This window comes from Aythya marila (genome assembly GCF_965140915.1).
Source record: "Aythya marila genome assembly, chromosome: 6".
Classification (NCBI taxonomy): domain Eukaryota; kingdom Metazoa; phylum Chordata; class Aves; order Anseriformes; family Anatidae; genus Aythya; species Aythya marila.
Window position 1 is genome coordinate 4,454,252 of NC_139047.1, and position 15,774 is coordinate 4,470,025.

The 15,774-nt window shown below is 40.5% G+C and overlaps 1 protein-coding gene across 1 annotated transcript in view; it reads right to left on the reverse strand.

Annotated features, from left to right (window-relative positions):
• Positions 1–10,619, reverse strand: part of COL3A1 (collagen type III alpha 1 chain) — a 49,805-nt gene extending 39,186 nt beyond the window's left edge. Inside the window, exon 1 of the mRNA XM_082762981.1 lies at positions 10,444–10,619. Within this exon, the coding sequence (XP_082619107.1) occupies positions 10,444–10,522 (79 nt within the window). The 5' untranslated portion in view covers positions 10,523–10,619. The remainder of the gene's footprint in view (positions 1–10,443) is intronic.
• Between the last annotated feature and the right edge of the window lie 5,155 nt (positions 10,620–15,774).

Genomic DNA, 15,774 nt, shown 5'->3' on the forward strand with positions numbered 1-15,774 from the left:
TTGAATGATGTTCTCCATGCAACTGCTAAAGGTCACCCTGCCACGGACGCCTTGCTTTGAAACAGACACAAGCAACATCCCATCAGGGACACTGTTGCTCAACAGTCCCAATGCCTTCAGCTGCAGGATGGCAGAGAGGACAATGGCAGAACAGATTTCTTGTTTCAAAGCTCTTAACAGGAAAACAAGTTGGTTTAGTTTGTGTTGTTCAGTCAATAATTTTCTTTCTTAAGGTTGTCCTGAGAATCGTTTCTTTCCTGTTTCTGGATCGGTAAGAGTTGTTTTGGGAAAACCACCCAATAGCCACAAGAAACAATTCTGTTGTTAGCTATTTCTTGACAACTTCATGGCCTACATGCATGGTTTTTTGTTTTTTGGTTTTTTTTTTTTTTGTTGTTTTTTGTAACAGAGAAATATATTCCTGAATGACCATTTGTATTGGGATGCTATTCTTGGATTTCCTTTCCAAAGTCAACTCAACCAATTACATTTTAACCTGTATTTTAAGTAGAGGTAAACTTGTTTTGCTATAATCTGCAATATGTATCATTCATTCCTGATCAAGGGTAATCAGCATCTGATCAGAAACTCCCTTGATTTTACTGGGCTTTTACCGAGCATTTTGACAAGATGAACTGTTTGCTTTAGAGGACGGCACGCAGCAAGTAAAAATTTCATCTTAATTCAGTGCAGTCAGAGTCTTTGGGAGGGCCATTGCATAATTTCTCAGTCATTCTTACCATTACTGGTAAAACTCCTATGAGGTTTTTCCATCCTCTCTGTTCTTATATTAAAATGTTTTTTGCACATCACCTTTTGTGCCATTTGGTGTCACTCTAAAAATAAGCAACAGGCTGCAGTCAGTTTACCTGTGGACATTCAGTTGCAGTGCTGGTATAAATTCTCACTGCTCTGCAGTAATTTGTTTTGATGTGCTCCTTGTCTTTAGAGCGAAGGATGCCAAATGGCACAAAGACCCATGTCTAAGTCTGCAATCAGATGGAAGCTCACATAAATTCAAGGTCTGATGTGAATTTATGGATTTATTGGTTTCTTTAAACATGCATCCTGCCCACTCTTTGGGCAGTCAATGAATGCTTGTGTGGTCAGAGTTCAAGTGTCAAGCTAATCTCAATTTAATCTCATCAAAAATTGGCCTAGCATTTTTCTAAAAGAGAGCAATAGCTTCATGTTCAATACTACTAGGATTAAGTAAGTGGAAAAAATTACCAAAATCCACCATTCTATCAGAGAGATAAAAATCACCCAAGGTGAAGGTGTATCTCCAAGACACAAGACATTCTCTTCTGCATTTCTGTTTTTGACCAGGATCAAAAATCGTTTATAATGCTGAAGGATTCTTTGCACCATTCTTGCCATAGGCCTGCTCTGGGAAGAATAAAGAAAATCTGGGAAAGTTACTGTGTATGAGCAAGTTGTCCAGGCTGTGCAACCAGGTTTTCCTTTTCGTTGCCTAAGTTTGCAATTAAAACAACTTTTTTTTTTTTTTTTTTTTCCAGATAATTAAAGTTTTAAGCTGCCCATGATCTTCTCTTCCCCCTTAGCTCAGTGAGAGGGCTAATGACTTTATGCAATGCCATTTCTCTGCTTTTCCTTGGAAGAGACCAGCTTGATTCAATACTTCTCTCCTGAGACTGGAACAGATGGGAAATGTTATAGTACAGTGTATTACATATGGTAATAACATTTATATTTTCAGATAGTTTGGGCAAAGTCAGCCCTCTTATAGCTCTGTGGCCGTAGTGGATTTGCATCAGAGATGAGTAAAACAGCAGGGGGTCAAATTCTACACTCACATAACTCCCTGTACAGTTTTATTGATTTCCCTGTAATTTCAGAATTTGGAAGTAAATGAAGGCTTTGGTTCTTGTATTTCATATTCCAGTGATGGATTAAAGAACTCTGGCATATAGTCCACAGAAAAGAATCATGTCTTTGACAATAAATTAAAAGTATTTGCAATTCACAAGGTCAGGGGAAAAACAAAATGCAGCAGGCATTTCTGAATGCCTAGAACATCATTAGCCTAGTTTCATCTGCAAAAGGATTTGTATTCATTCACTCCTCATTCCAATTTGTACCAATTCACCTCACAGCCATTCTGGACAGTTTGCTGGATACAGATGGCAGTATTTGATTCTCATAGAGGACATTAATTGGCTATTTGTACACTGAGCACGGTGTTCTTATTGTCAACTTGCTAAGGCTACTACAGCCAGTATTGCAAGGGTTTTCTCAGGGTACTGAAGACACTTCCAACTTCACCACCTATTTTCTAAAGGCCTAAGCATCTTCCAAACTAGAGCCCTTGTCAGGTGAAGGCCACACTTTAGGCATAGCAAAGCACCTGCAAGGCCAGAGCTGACTTTTGTTCTTACAAGAGTTGAGCAGTATCGCTTACTACAGTGCCTGCCTGGCCCCTCGCACACATCCTGCTCGCCCAGCCCCACGCAGCCGCAGTGACAGCTGGCATGGAGCGAGGAGAGGCAGCTCCCCAGAGCAGAGGAGGGCTGTAACATCCTGAGCAGACACAGCCAGATGCACCAGTTAATCTGTTGGAGTCCTTAAAAGGTATGAGTGAAAGAGTTTAAGCCAGAGGAAACCTGATAAATGAAGAGGCTCTGTCCTCTTTTTTTTTTTTTTTCCTCCTTTTCACTGAAAGAAGTTTACGCCACTATTTCTCCTTGCAGCTACTCTAGCAGCAAAAGAATTGGTTGGATTTAATCTCCTCCTTTTTTTTTTTTTCTCTATTTTTTTTCCCTCCATATTTATGCTATTCTGTCTAGGCAAAAAAAAAAAAAAAAAAAAAAAAAGAGTGCTCTAATGAGAGGACCACCCTGCCAACTGCAAAGCCACCAACAGGCTCAGAACATTGCACAAAAAAAATCTTGCAACTATCTGAGCAGATTTCAATTACTCTTTTCAAAGATTTGCAATTCCCACCACACAGCCTATTGTTTGCTTTCACTAGAACATTCCTCTCTTAAACAACTGGCACAGAATGACTACTGCTCTGCAGGGAAACGAGCTAGCAACATACAGCAGATTTAAAGCCAAGCCCAGAAAAAAATATAAATTTTTAAAAGAGCCTCTCGTGAACGCAGAAGTGTTTTCCAAGATAATATGAAGGCTATTTTCACTGCTTATAACTGAAGAAAAACATGGGGGATGAAATTCATTCTCCTTTGATGCTCAGTGTGGCTATTATCCTGAACATCAAAGGAATAATGAGTGATGCTGCCCATATTTTCCATTAGCTGTATCCAAGCGAGCAATTGTTTCTCTCATGACTGTTTGAAAAAGGAGCTGCAACTTTGCTCTTGCTTCTTTTCCTAAAAGAAAATGGAGAGAAGGAAAAGAGAGAGAAAAAGAAGCAGAAGCAGAAAGGGGATGGGAAAGAAGAGAGGGAAAATAGAGCTTTACAGCAGATGGCCTGCTGATGCCTGGGCACTGGGCATGAATTTCAGTGGGAAATAATTATGTCCAGAAATTTTCCAAGAACTGCCAGTGTTGAATTGCTGTGGGAAGTAGTTTCCAGACACAGATCATCCTTTGATATCTACTGCTGCAACCATGCTTGGGTTGTTCCTGGGTTCCACTGGCCTTCGCAGTGCTGAGGCTGGGACTAACACAGACCCTGAAGCCACCATAGCAGCCCACAGAAGTTTTCCACATGGAAGCAGACCTTTGGCTGTCCTGGCAGAAGAGCAGAGTTGCCTGTGCCACCCTGTGGGGTGGGATGCACGTTTACTGAGAGAGAAAAGCAGCAGCAGACAGGGACTGGTCTCCTTTGGCTATGGATAGCTTTGTGTTCCTCTGGCTTATGCTGCAGGCCATTCTTGTACAAAGTCAGCTAGTCTTAAATTTACAAAACCCCCCTTTAACTGTTAGAGAAGCCCTGGGCTTCCAAAATAACACAACACATTCAACTTTAAACCATGCATCTTCTAGTTATCTTCATGTTCTTCCTGTTCAATGTCCTGTGCATGCTTTCTCTTCCCTGACAGCCATCTCTTCATGGACTATTTGTGTGATTCCAAGAAAGAGAAAACTGTGCAGACATTGTTAAATGAGGTACTGCTTCCATTCTCATCCTGATAGTTCATGTTTAAATGAAGGGGTTGACGTAAATGAGGGAAAATGGAAGCACTCTTAGTTAATCTGAAAGGAATCTCTTCTGCTGTCCTTTCACTAAACAAAGCCAGAAGTCCCAGAGTTGAAGTTTATCCAAACTAAAGCCAACAAACGATTGTTGTTGGAGGGGGTTATATCATGTTTTCCATTGTCATTTTGACAAGAAGCAGGCAGAGACTTCAACTTTGCACACTCAGAGATGAGGATATTGGGTCTGAAGTGGAAATAAATAAATAGCGGTTGGAACTAGGGCAGCTTTTCTCAAGCAAAATGGGGAGAACCTTTGTTATGCACTACAAGATGGGAAAGAGAAATGGTTGTCTGAAAGTATAAACGTGATGTACAATGTTCTGTGCCTTTGTGTAAAAGATGTATTGGTTATTGCCAGCAATGGAACTCATTCCTCCTTGCACCCTTCTGGCATTCAAGACAGAATGAGCACACCTCTCTATTATACTTACAGAAGAGACTTTCTGACTCCTGTAAGGTGTTACAAATACTCTATTTTTTAATGTCTGTGAACATCAGTCCGGTAGCCACAACCAGGAGTAAAGTAAGGGTTAATCTTTGAAGCTATTATGCAGCGTCAAGCAATGTGAGAAATATTAATGACACTGTCCCTACAGTTATGCATGGGACTCTTATTTGCCTGAAATGCAAAGTGTCTGGACTGGGCTAAATGGAGAAGGCTTGGAAAATTCTGTGGGGATTCCTTCTAGATTTTGCAGGCACAAAGCACCTCTGGTCAGAGAAACCACAGAGAGGACAGAAAGCAAAGCTTCTCGACCCCTGTGCATCAAAAGATTCAATGGAAGAAAGAAACTCCATACAGGAGTAGCCATCCCACAACAGTTACTAAGCCAGGGCACTGTCTGTTAACAGCATGGTCCTGGGAGAGAACTGCAGTGAGTCACCATGCAGTCTGTAACTGAGAGAACATCACCATGAGCAGCATGGCCCCAGACAACCTTCTCTCTGGGAGCGGTCCCTTGGGTCCCTGCCTGTCTGGAGATGAGTAGCATGTGGAGGGCTGGGGCTGGAGCACACTCTTCTGCACCCATCTACACCTCCCTCAACAACCTCTTCCAGAGGAACAGGGACACAATAGCTCTCTTTGTGCATTACCCCTGAAGAAGGAATCACATCCATGCCCAGTTCTCCATGTGCACAAGACATCATGGATGTATTGAAGGAGGGACAAGTTGGTAAAGTATTGTAGCAGCTACTTCAAGGTAAAACGATGACACTAAAATAGCTTCCTTTTTGTTCCACCTTGGGTTAAAGGTTATTTACCTGACTGCCAAAAATCAAACCCAGAAAGTCTTAAACTGTAAGCGTACAGGTAGGTGATAGGTACTGAACCTTAAGCCACTTTAAGGTTGTACAAGTACAATTTATCAAGCTACCTCAGGTTTTTGTGTTGAATTAGAAAGGATTTTATTCTGTCCTTTTCAAGTCTGAGCTTTAGTTTCTGGGCATTGCCAACAATAAATTGAATTTTGTTCTATCACATCCAATTTCTGCGGTGAACTGGGAATCTAATCTAGTTACTTCAAACCCAACAATGTTGCTAACAACATGTATTTCCTATTACCAATAGCTTTCCTTTTCTCAGCTGAGATCTTTTGCCTTGTTGCTTAAGCATGACTAAAGCATAACACACTCTGGAGTATTAATGGACATGACAATTGCGCTAATTTCCAGTTCTGTGGGTTTTGAGGACTCATTACTTCTAAGTGACAAGTTAAAACATGCAACTGTTACAGCAGCTGTGCCTTGTGCTTTTCTCCAAACTGCTAACCTGCCATAAGAGCATCGAGCAATGTAGCTTTCAGGCCATTGGCTAGCCTGGGGAAGCACACTTTCTTGTTGTTTCCCCCTACTGGTAGGCTGAACCTTTCAACTCTGAAGAGATGGCTTTTGATCCAAAATGCTAGGTGACTGTCTGTATCACTGCTGTTACTGATCTACAGCAAGCTTTCCCATTTGCAAAGCTAGGTATGTCCGATTTTCTGCACATTTCTGATCTAAACAAGGAATGAACAACATTAGCACATAATCGGGACAATAACTAGTAGATCCATGTCAGCTTGCTTTATCAGCCAGGCTGATAAAATAATAGTAATTAATTCATTTCTTTCTCTTCAGTAGCATTAATTAAAGCTAACACTCAGCTGCTGTGTAAAGCTGGCATCAAGTGTGACTCTGCAAGTGACACTTTGCCTGCCTATTTCAATCCTCAAAATTTTGGCAGAAGCTGGAAGAGGAAATAAGACCAGTTTGTAACCTGCAACACAAAGAAGGGAGCAAATGTAATGACTCTGAGACATCACCAATAACATCAGTGCCAGAGACAACACCCTTCTACCTCTGCCTTTTCTCCCTGTAATAAAGCAAGAGAGGTTTTCAACTCCCCCTCCTCCTTTAAAAATGCAGTCTGTGTAGACTTGGTCTCAAATCAAAAACAAATATGGAAAATAATGAAAAGGATATTTAATGGTCTCATTTTCCTAAGTCTAATGTCTTCCAGGGATGTGTGATCTGAAATGTGTTTATGAAATTTGACATATTTCCAAGGACATATATATAATGTTTAGAGGGGGTGGATTCCCCAGGCTTTCGTTTAGCATGATTTTTCCAAACCAGAAAGGGATGTATCAACTTTCCTAAGCAGAACATTGTCTGCTATAAACTAGTTGGGAGAAATAGAAGGAGAGCACTAGACCCCTGACCTACTGTACCTTCTATAGGTTTAGATGAGCTAAGAGTATGCAATTATATGTTAACACACAGTAAGTGTACCACATATACATTGCCTGTGTTTACCTTCAAAAATCTGGAGGAGGTTTTTCTTGTGTTACCATAACCTTTCAGGAATGATAGTTCTGACTATCATTAACATTACCCTTAAACTAGCGAATTTATCAACAACAACAACAAAAAGGAATACTTGTAATGTTGCATATAGCTAAGTGCTAAAAATGCCAGTCTGGAAGTACCAATGCAGCTGAGCAGTACCTGTCTATTCCATTGCCCATCTAATCCCTTCCAACTAAAAGAAGAAAGCAAAATAGTTCAATCAACCTATTAACAAGTGTTCCTAAAATATCATCCTTTCTTTCTGGGTATTTTAATCAGAAATCAGTACTCGGCATAAAGAGTTCTTTACATGTTGCCCCCTAAAGCCTCCTTCATTTTAAAACCGTAACTTGGAATTCGAACTAATAGGAAAGGTCAATAAGTCTTCCCAGTGATATTTTAAGATCCAGTTATTATCTCAGAAATGAACTTCCTGACCGGACATCCAAGATAATACATTACAATGAAAACACTAAATTACATGAGAGAAAAAATCTAGTTGGAATAAAAACAATGGGTTTCTGTCTCTGCTTGCACCCTGCTTTTAGAGCAGCAGTGTTCTCCCGGTGACCTCAGGAAAGTCCCTCGTGGACTGCTGGGTGTACATATGAGAAGTGTCACGCTCCACGTGACGGCCTTTACTCATCTCAGATACAGCTGAGGCAGGCCCAGGTCCATCTCAGCTTGCTTTTGGCCCCGACATGAGCAGGGCTGTGCATGTGCTTCCTGTGTAGCCAGCGTACATTGCCAAGTACCTCCAGCCAGTCTAGCTAAAATTAAAGCTGTCTTCTGGAAGTTGCTGTCTGTACTGACTCTACTAACCCAAGTTAGACAAGATGAACTGCCTGAAGACTACACAAGTGTACAAGTCATGTGGGCTGGGTAGAGGATGGATTTCTTTCCTGAAGTTGTTTTCAGAGTTCTTTTGCTATTTGGTAGCTTAGCATGCAGCAAAGGTGCCTGCAGGTGGTGGAAATGAATACACCTTTCTGGAATGTGTCCCATCTACCTGAAGGCCAGCTGTCAGTCACCAGGAGGCATTTCATACTGCACACGCTCAGGGCTTGGCAGCTCCTTACACCACGACTGTCAGCACACATCAGGAAACCTGAATTGTCTCAAGCTGACTTCGTTTACAGGCTGAAACGGATTACCAGGGTACTCAGCTTTTCTTCTTGGAAGTCCCAGAAAATTTCTTATTCCACAACATCCAGAGCCCAGGCTTTTGAAGAAGTTCAACCTGAGGCTCTACTCAAACCTCCATTCCTAGTTATTATAGCCATACAAAGAAACACATAGCCCAGAGGTACGTCTGACTATCCTAAGCTTCGTATATACTGAGCAGTTTCCTTAATATCTTGCCAAGTCTTGTCTACTGGCAGGCTTTCTTAAGGAAAATTTTATATTGACTTACATTTGATACTAACCATATAAACATTTTTCTTGACAAGAGAGAGCATTTTAGCATGTCTGGAAATTCTCTTTTGAATCCTGGAAAATTTGGCTTCCCCGTCCATCACTGCCCTGCACACAGATTCGCAATGCTAATAACCAGCAACTTCAATTATCTCTTTCCCTGTGAGAAAAGCAAACTGAGCAGTGTGGAAAGGAGCATTCCAAGGAGAGGATATTACTGGATATATGAAAGGCTAACTTGCATTTTATCAATCTCTCTGTGTAACTGCATCTCTGTAAGTAGTATGGAAGGGAGCCCAGGAAGGAAATGTTACTACACCATGAAACAGGAATGTGGCAGAGAAACGAGAATACTCCCTCACACTTCGTTTGTATATTGTTCTTCTAACCCCAGATTTACCATCTCTTGAGTCAAATATGTGTTGCACTTCAGAAACGTCCAGGGAAGCAACCAGAGGGAAGGAAAGAGACCTGGCCTCAGTTTATTGGGAGAAATAAAACCAATGTTTGTTCTTTTTATATTGGACATTCCTTAACCCTCTGAAGAGAGAGAGAGAGAGAGGAAATATATTACAAATATTTAATGCAAATTATATATGTATAGTGTTTGTTGCTGTAAGCAGAGAAAGAACTCACAGCATGTGTTAGCTCAAATTTTCCCATATTGCCATCACTGAGGGTTACTGAAGCACAGCATATATGCTGGAAAAGCAGAAATAGCAAAGCCTCAGTCTGCAGCACACCACATTTCATCTCTACAGAATTCCAGCTGCCGTGCAGTGCCTCACCCATGCCCACGCGTGGCGAGGTGGGTTGGTGCTGGGCGTGCTGCTGCTGCAGGCAGTGCTACCTGGCTGCCACAGCCGGCTGCTGGGCTCATGGCAAGCTCCTGCTTTCCAGCCAGGCTTAGGCAGATAGGCTTGATATCAGCTGGCTAGCTGTTTTCCTGATTTGCAGCAGACAGACGGGTAGGGTGTGGCTTTAAAGGCATTTGGCTCTCCTTTGCTGCAGTGTAACTGGCCGGCACTTATTCAGTGATTTGTAAAGTTATTTGTTGCCCTAGTACAGGAATAAATACATTGCAAATCTTTTATATTTACAAGAAAGAAATACGTTTTATCGTAAGGAAGGTCTGATCTCAACTGCCTAGCAAGCAGGACCAGGACACATCCAAAAAAGGTCAGATGCACTTGGGAATGTTTAACTTAAATCACCATACCACACTTATCTTCCTAGTAAGCTGAATTATTCTATATGAAGGATTTTTTTCCTCTCTCCAAGTTCCACGCTCACTTGCTGTCCGGCAGACACACACACAAGCACTCTCAGGCACTCACAGACACTGCCAGTCGCTGCTCAGTCCCAGGAGGGACCAAAGCAGCCTGCAGATGCACGACAGAAACCATCGTGGTTAGGGGAATTCAGTCACCCCCCCTGCTTTATGTCAAAGGAAAAACCCCTCACGCTGACATATTTTTCATATGTTGCTCTTAAAAGCTGTTTCATCAGAGCTGAGGAGAATTTCTCAGGCTGTTTTCCCTGCACAAATTGTTTAAACAAAGCCCCATGCTGCTGTGGGGAAACAAGCAAGTACAAAGGAGCGGTCCAGATACAAAGCTGGAAGCAGACTTATTGCTTGTGACAAATAACTTCCAGACAGCACCCAGCCAGCAGTTGAAACGCTATTCCAAGAGTTAAAGGAAACAGTCAAAAAACTCTCCAGTGTCTGTAATAGGAAAACAAGTAAGAACAAGAAGAAATGCAGCACAGCAGCGAGCACTGCACAGTCCCCTTAGCCACCGGCAAACAGCAAAGCGAAGAGCAACTTTGGGAGGGTAATGCATGCTCCTGCAGCTTTCAGCTTCAGCATTTGCTGTCTTTACTGCTGGATTAGTGAAGGAAAAGTGTTCTGGTGAGGTCTGTCAGTACGCGTTTCTTACCAGCTATTAAGTGATTGGTAAAAATAAAAAATAAAACAAGAACATTAAATCATAAGAAGCTTGAATTACTCACCGTCCTGTTGTGCCAAAATAACTGAGGGTTGAAACACGGCAAGAATGAGCAAAGTTACTTTTTGCACAAAGCTCATCATGTCTAAATATTAGACATGAGACTCTCTGTGCAAAAAGAAAAAATGGGGGGGAAAGAAAAATCTATTCAAAGTAGCAACATCGGTCGTTCCCTGCCCTTCCAGCACCGGGCCATGTACAGAACTCAGCCACAAGCATTCCCCAGCTTTGGCCTTAAATAGGAAAAAAATTGGCTTACTTTACTTTTCCACCCCCTTTACTGAAATATGAGAAGAAGACCCATCCCCTAACAGTAAATGAATGATTAATATTTCTCTTGGCTTTACAGAAGAATAAAGTCAACTAAACAAGATACACAGCACATCTGGAGCTTTTGTGCATGTGTGAAGCGCGCACCGAGCCTATATACGCACAGTTAGTGTGCGCTGCGTGCGAAATGTATGGACGGAAAAAAAGAAGCCCAGCAGCAGCCTGCCCAGGGCAAAGCATTTTTCATGCAAATCAGAAGTCATACAACCCAAACACAATTTTTAATTCTTAGTGATTCCTAGCAAAGATGAAAGGTGAGTACCTGATGTGACACCCAAAACTGAAAAGTCTCAGCTGTGCAGCAGCAAACTTGGCTGTTTCTGCTGAGGATTCATCAGAGTTAATGAAGGGGAGGCCTGAAAATTGCAACATTTCTGTTCCAGTGCTTTTCTCACATCAGGATTTTGTGTGACCTAGGGAGAAGGAGGCTCACATTAAATATATTTTATATATATATATATATATGTATATGTACCAATTTCACAAACTAATACATTTTTCAATAATTCAGCTAAATGCTGTTATTACAGTATTTGAAAGGAATGCAGAACAAGTACTACCTTTTTTTCTTTTTTTTTTTTTTTTACTCTTTGCTCCTCAAAGAGGAAGATATAGCTGAAAAAAAAAATCAAACTACTATTTCTAATTAACCTCTGTTTTTGAATTATTCCATATAACACTTTACTGATAATCAGAAGAATCAGAACATACAGAGCTATTTTCCAAATAAGATGGCTTAAACAGGTTTTGTTACAAATTTAGTTTTGTTGGCAATTTAGCTTTGAGAGACTCCAAAGTGAATGCAGAAAGCTGTGTCAGTGCGCATCTCTGATAAATCAGTGATCAAATTAATTACTACTCTCAGTTGATTAATTTGGTCCAGCTCATTAACTGCAAGAGTGCTCACTCATTTGCTCTTAAGCATTGCTGAGATACCAGTGACCCAGGGAACTGTCTCTCCTGTCAATAATGCATTTATCAATCCCCCAAAAAAGGGACCCAAATCTGTGCATGCATAAAAAAATCAAAGCAGTGTGAGGCTATCTTTTAATCTGATAGGTATTAGGTCTCACTTCAAAACCTATTTACCTGAAATACATTTGCACTTAAATGGGAAAGTCATCTTCTGCCAGGGTCACCTGAGGTGAAACGTGGTGAAGCAAGTATGAAGAGATCTTAAATAATTTGGTGACACTTTCAACATACCTGGAGGGTCTCTTCTACGTCTTACACATCAGAAGGCAGAAATGGCTTCATACCTTTCAAAGGCATGATGCAGGGCTTTTCTGCTTGAATTAAATACTCTCAAATTGTCCATCTTGTCTGTGTTGGGATGTCAGAGTTATTTCAGGCAGCTGTAGGTTTCCATACCCAGTATCACTTTACTTAATAGGTTAAGTTATCTGGCGTATAGATATCAACTAGCTACAATAAGCAGATAGCCACCTGCTATTGATCTATCCTAACCAAAAGGCTTAAAATCTGTATGCACATGCCTGTAAGGTTTTACTTACGCATTTTTTCATATTCTCATATGATTTTTTTCATATTTTCACCAAATATTTCCTTATACTTCTCATCTTTTTAAAAAAAACAGAGAACACCCTTAGCGAATGCCTTATTTTTACTACTGCTTTCCTTCAATTTATATAGAACAATACTAGATCACTCAATTAAAATCTAAATTCTAAGAACAGTTCTGGATGGTTCACCTTGGCTATTAAATTATGCCCCAACTAAGTTATGAAGCCAAATTTATCACGATATATACTATTTCTGATAGGCATTGGAGAGTCAATCTGCATGTTTCAATTTGTACAGAAATGAACTCTGACATTCCTGAATAGAAACATAACCTATATCATGATTACATCCCATAAAAATCACTAGCACTTATTGACATTATCTTCCGTGAGTTCTGGGGCATCTTTGCTGTGACTCAGAAAATAATTAATGGCAACAATCAGCTGCATTGGAGTTTCTCATCAATGCTAACTTTAAATAAAAGTGGTGGTAGATTTGATTTTATATTTCTAGAGTGAAAGCGCAATGTATTGTCATATTTTGTCTTGGCATCTGGATTAAACTGGAAAAAATGTATTCATATCAGAATCAGAGAATGGGCATGGAGGGAACCTGGAAAAATTTGTTACTGAATATATTTCTTTTTTACCATGGATACCATGGACGACGTGTAGACCAAAACTATTGACAAATTTCAGTGTCAGACAACTTTGGAGTATTCATGCTACTCCTTCTGCAATTTGGGATTCTTAATGTACATTTGAGTCTTGTGGTCAATGAAATTTTGAATATATAATATATACAAATACAAAATATGTATTTATCAGGTGACTTCAGGTCCACCTACACCAAAGATCAGTCCTTAAGCAAATGATCTAAGTGTTACTTTGAAAGTTCCCAAAATTCAGACTTGTAAAACAGGCCGGTAGCTATCCTTTGTCCCCAAGAGAGCTTAATCTGAACTGCCAGTCTTCAGTTTTTGTCATTGTCTTATGTCAGGAACAAGATTTCTTTTGTTGCTGTTATTCTAGGAGGATTTAAATCATTGTAGAGGATCTTGGAATTTAAAAAGGGGTATATAACTTCAAAGGAATAAAAAGCCAAAAATAGTGCAAATAATCACCAAAAGCAAATATAAATAAATAGGGGAACTTAGTTTAGATAAGTTCCCCCAAATGCCATGTCAGTGAAACCTGGTTCAAGTCTTCTAACTATTCTTGTAAGGACTTTATCTTTTTCCCCCTGGATTGCACTATTAGTGAACAAACACACATTGCTAAGCTACATCTAGCAGACTGTTTTCTCTTCAAGCCCACTTTTAAAAAATACTTGACCTACCGGAAGAGCCGAATTTAGAGCCACTAAACAAACAACAACAACAAAAACCCTTGCAATTTAATCATTCCTGTTTATGAACTAGAAGTAATACAAACTACGACCACAGCACTGATGACTAATAGGACAATTACAGGAATTAAGATGGCCAAATCAATGAAATTGTTCCATTTATCTCCTATCTTTCCATTTCTCTGAAATTATTTCCTAAGACAGTGGGAAATTAGCTTTTGAGATGCAGCCTCCTGTTCACACGCCTTCTGCTTTCACCTTAGCACAGCTTCAACGCTTTTCACAAATGAAAATTCTCTTTTTGCAAAAATCCTGTGCAGATTAAATAAAATCCTTCAACTGAGTCATGTTGGGAACTAACTGTGTTACAGCACAGCTGTGAAGGCTCTTAGAGCAGAGCCAACATTATGACTGCATACGGGTGAAGCAGACAGCACCCACAGCATTTTCTCTTCACAGCAGGAGGGAGGCAAGCCAAACGAGTTTAATGACCTTTGGGTGTACTGAATGCTGGGGAACTCAGAATCTGTGGCCAGGGTGTGGTTTTTTGTACTGAACACGTACCTACTCTTGTCGCCAATGATGAAATCTGTTAATTTAGGGCCCTGGCGCAAAGCCTTGGAGAAGATGCTCCTCTTTTTCACCGAGGTGTCAAACTTATTTTGCAAGGAATCCTTTCTTCTCATCTCTAATTCAGATTTCCACTGTGCAACTGAAAAAAAAACAGACCTCCGCATTTTTTTTTTTTTTAAAGAAACACCACCATCCCATTCCCTAAGAAAATACTCAATGGAATGGCTGCAAGACTGTGTGTCATGTAAAGGCTTTTGCAACATACAGCTTATGGCTTCTAGATGGACAGCAACAGAACATAAAAATGGCAGAAAATACTTATGACTAAATTTAGTTGTGAGTTGCTCAGCTACATTTGCTTTTACACGAGTGCAAAAAATTCTGTTTTGATATATGTCCAAGTAACAAAAAAACTGATAAGACTGTGAAGAGAGAAGTCTGAGATCACACTAACATATAAAGTATTTTATCCTGCACCACAGAGTTTGTGGAGGAAGTGGGGGTGCACCAACCTTCACTCTGCTGCCTCTGCTCAAAGCACTGCTGTTCCAGAGAGCACGTGGAGTTCCCAGCATGGCTCAGGCATGCTGCAGTTCGGCTGTTGGTTCACATAAAACCTCGACACAGAAAAATTCCAGGATTTAGCCTTCAGGACTAGTGATCCAGCACATTTTAGGAATGTTTTTTTCTGCCCCCCATTTTTTTTTTTTAATTTTCTAAATAAAAAAGAACAACTGTAAGACACAGCCAGGAATTATTTTAAATTATTTTTTTCACATTTTTCTCTTCTCTGATTTATTGTTTTTTCTAATGAGGGAATAAATATTCTTGTTTGAGTTTACTAAAGAATAACAAAAGGCCGTCCGTACTCATGACTCATCGTTTGGAAAAAAACAAAACCAAAGAACACAGGATTAATTGTTTTAACTCTTGATCGGTTTGGAATTAACACGATTCAAAGCAGAAGAAATTAGAAAGGAAAAACAATTAATTTTTTAGAAAAATCTATTCTAAATGGAGGCAAAGGAAGATCTGTGAGTAGGCCAGAAAATATGGCAATACAAGATTCATCCACAAGAAAGGAAACCCTGGTCATCAAAATATAAGAAAAAAAGAAAAGAAAAAGAAATCTTCAGGATTAGCATTGGACCAATTTTCCCTGACTGTACAAGGCAGGTGTGACGTTCTCTTCTGGACCACAGATTTGCCATGTGTCCAAGGAGCGTACGGGTTTCCTAGAATGGAGAGGTGGTGTCCAGCTGCTTCTCTGGGTGGAGGGAACACAGACCGCGCCGGGGCCAGCCCCGCTGCTGCTGGGTGGCCTGGAAGGCTGGCTCTCCACATCTGCTTGAAGGGATCTCTTCTGATCCATGACCTCTTGTCACATGCATTCCTTTCTTGTTAACTCTAACACTCATACAGGCCGTGGTATACATGTATCTGCTACAGGGAAGTGGCAGCACTTATGAGTTATGCTGGGTAATGCACAGGATCCTCGTGCACAGAAGAACTCCTATACTACTGATCCCAACCTGCTTTATGGCTAAGCTGTTTATGAGCT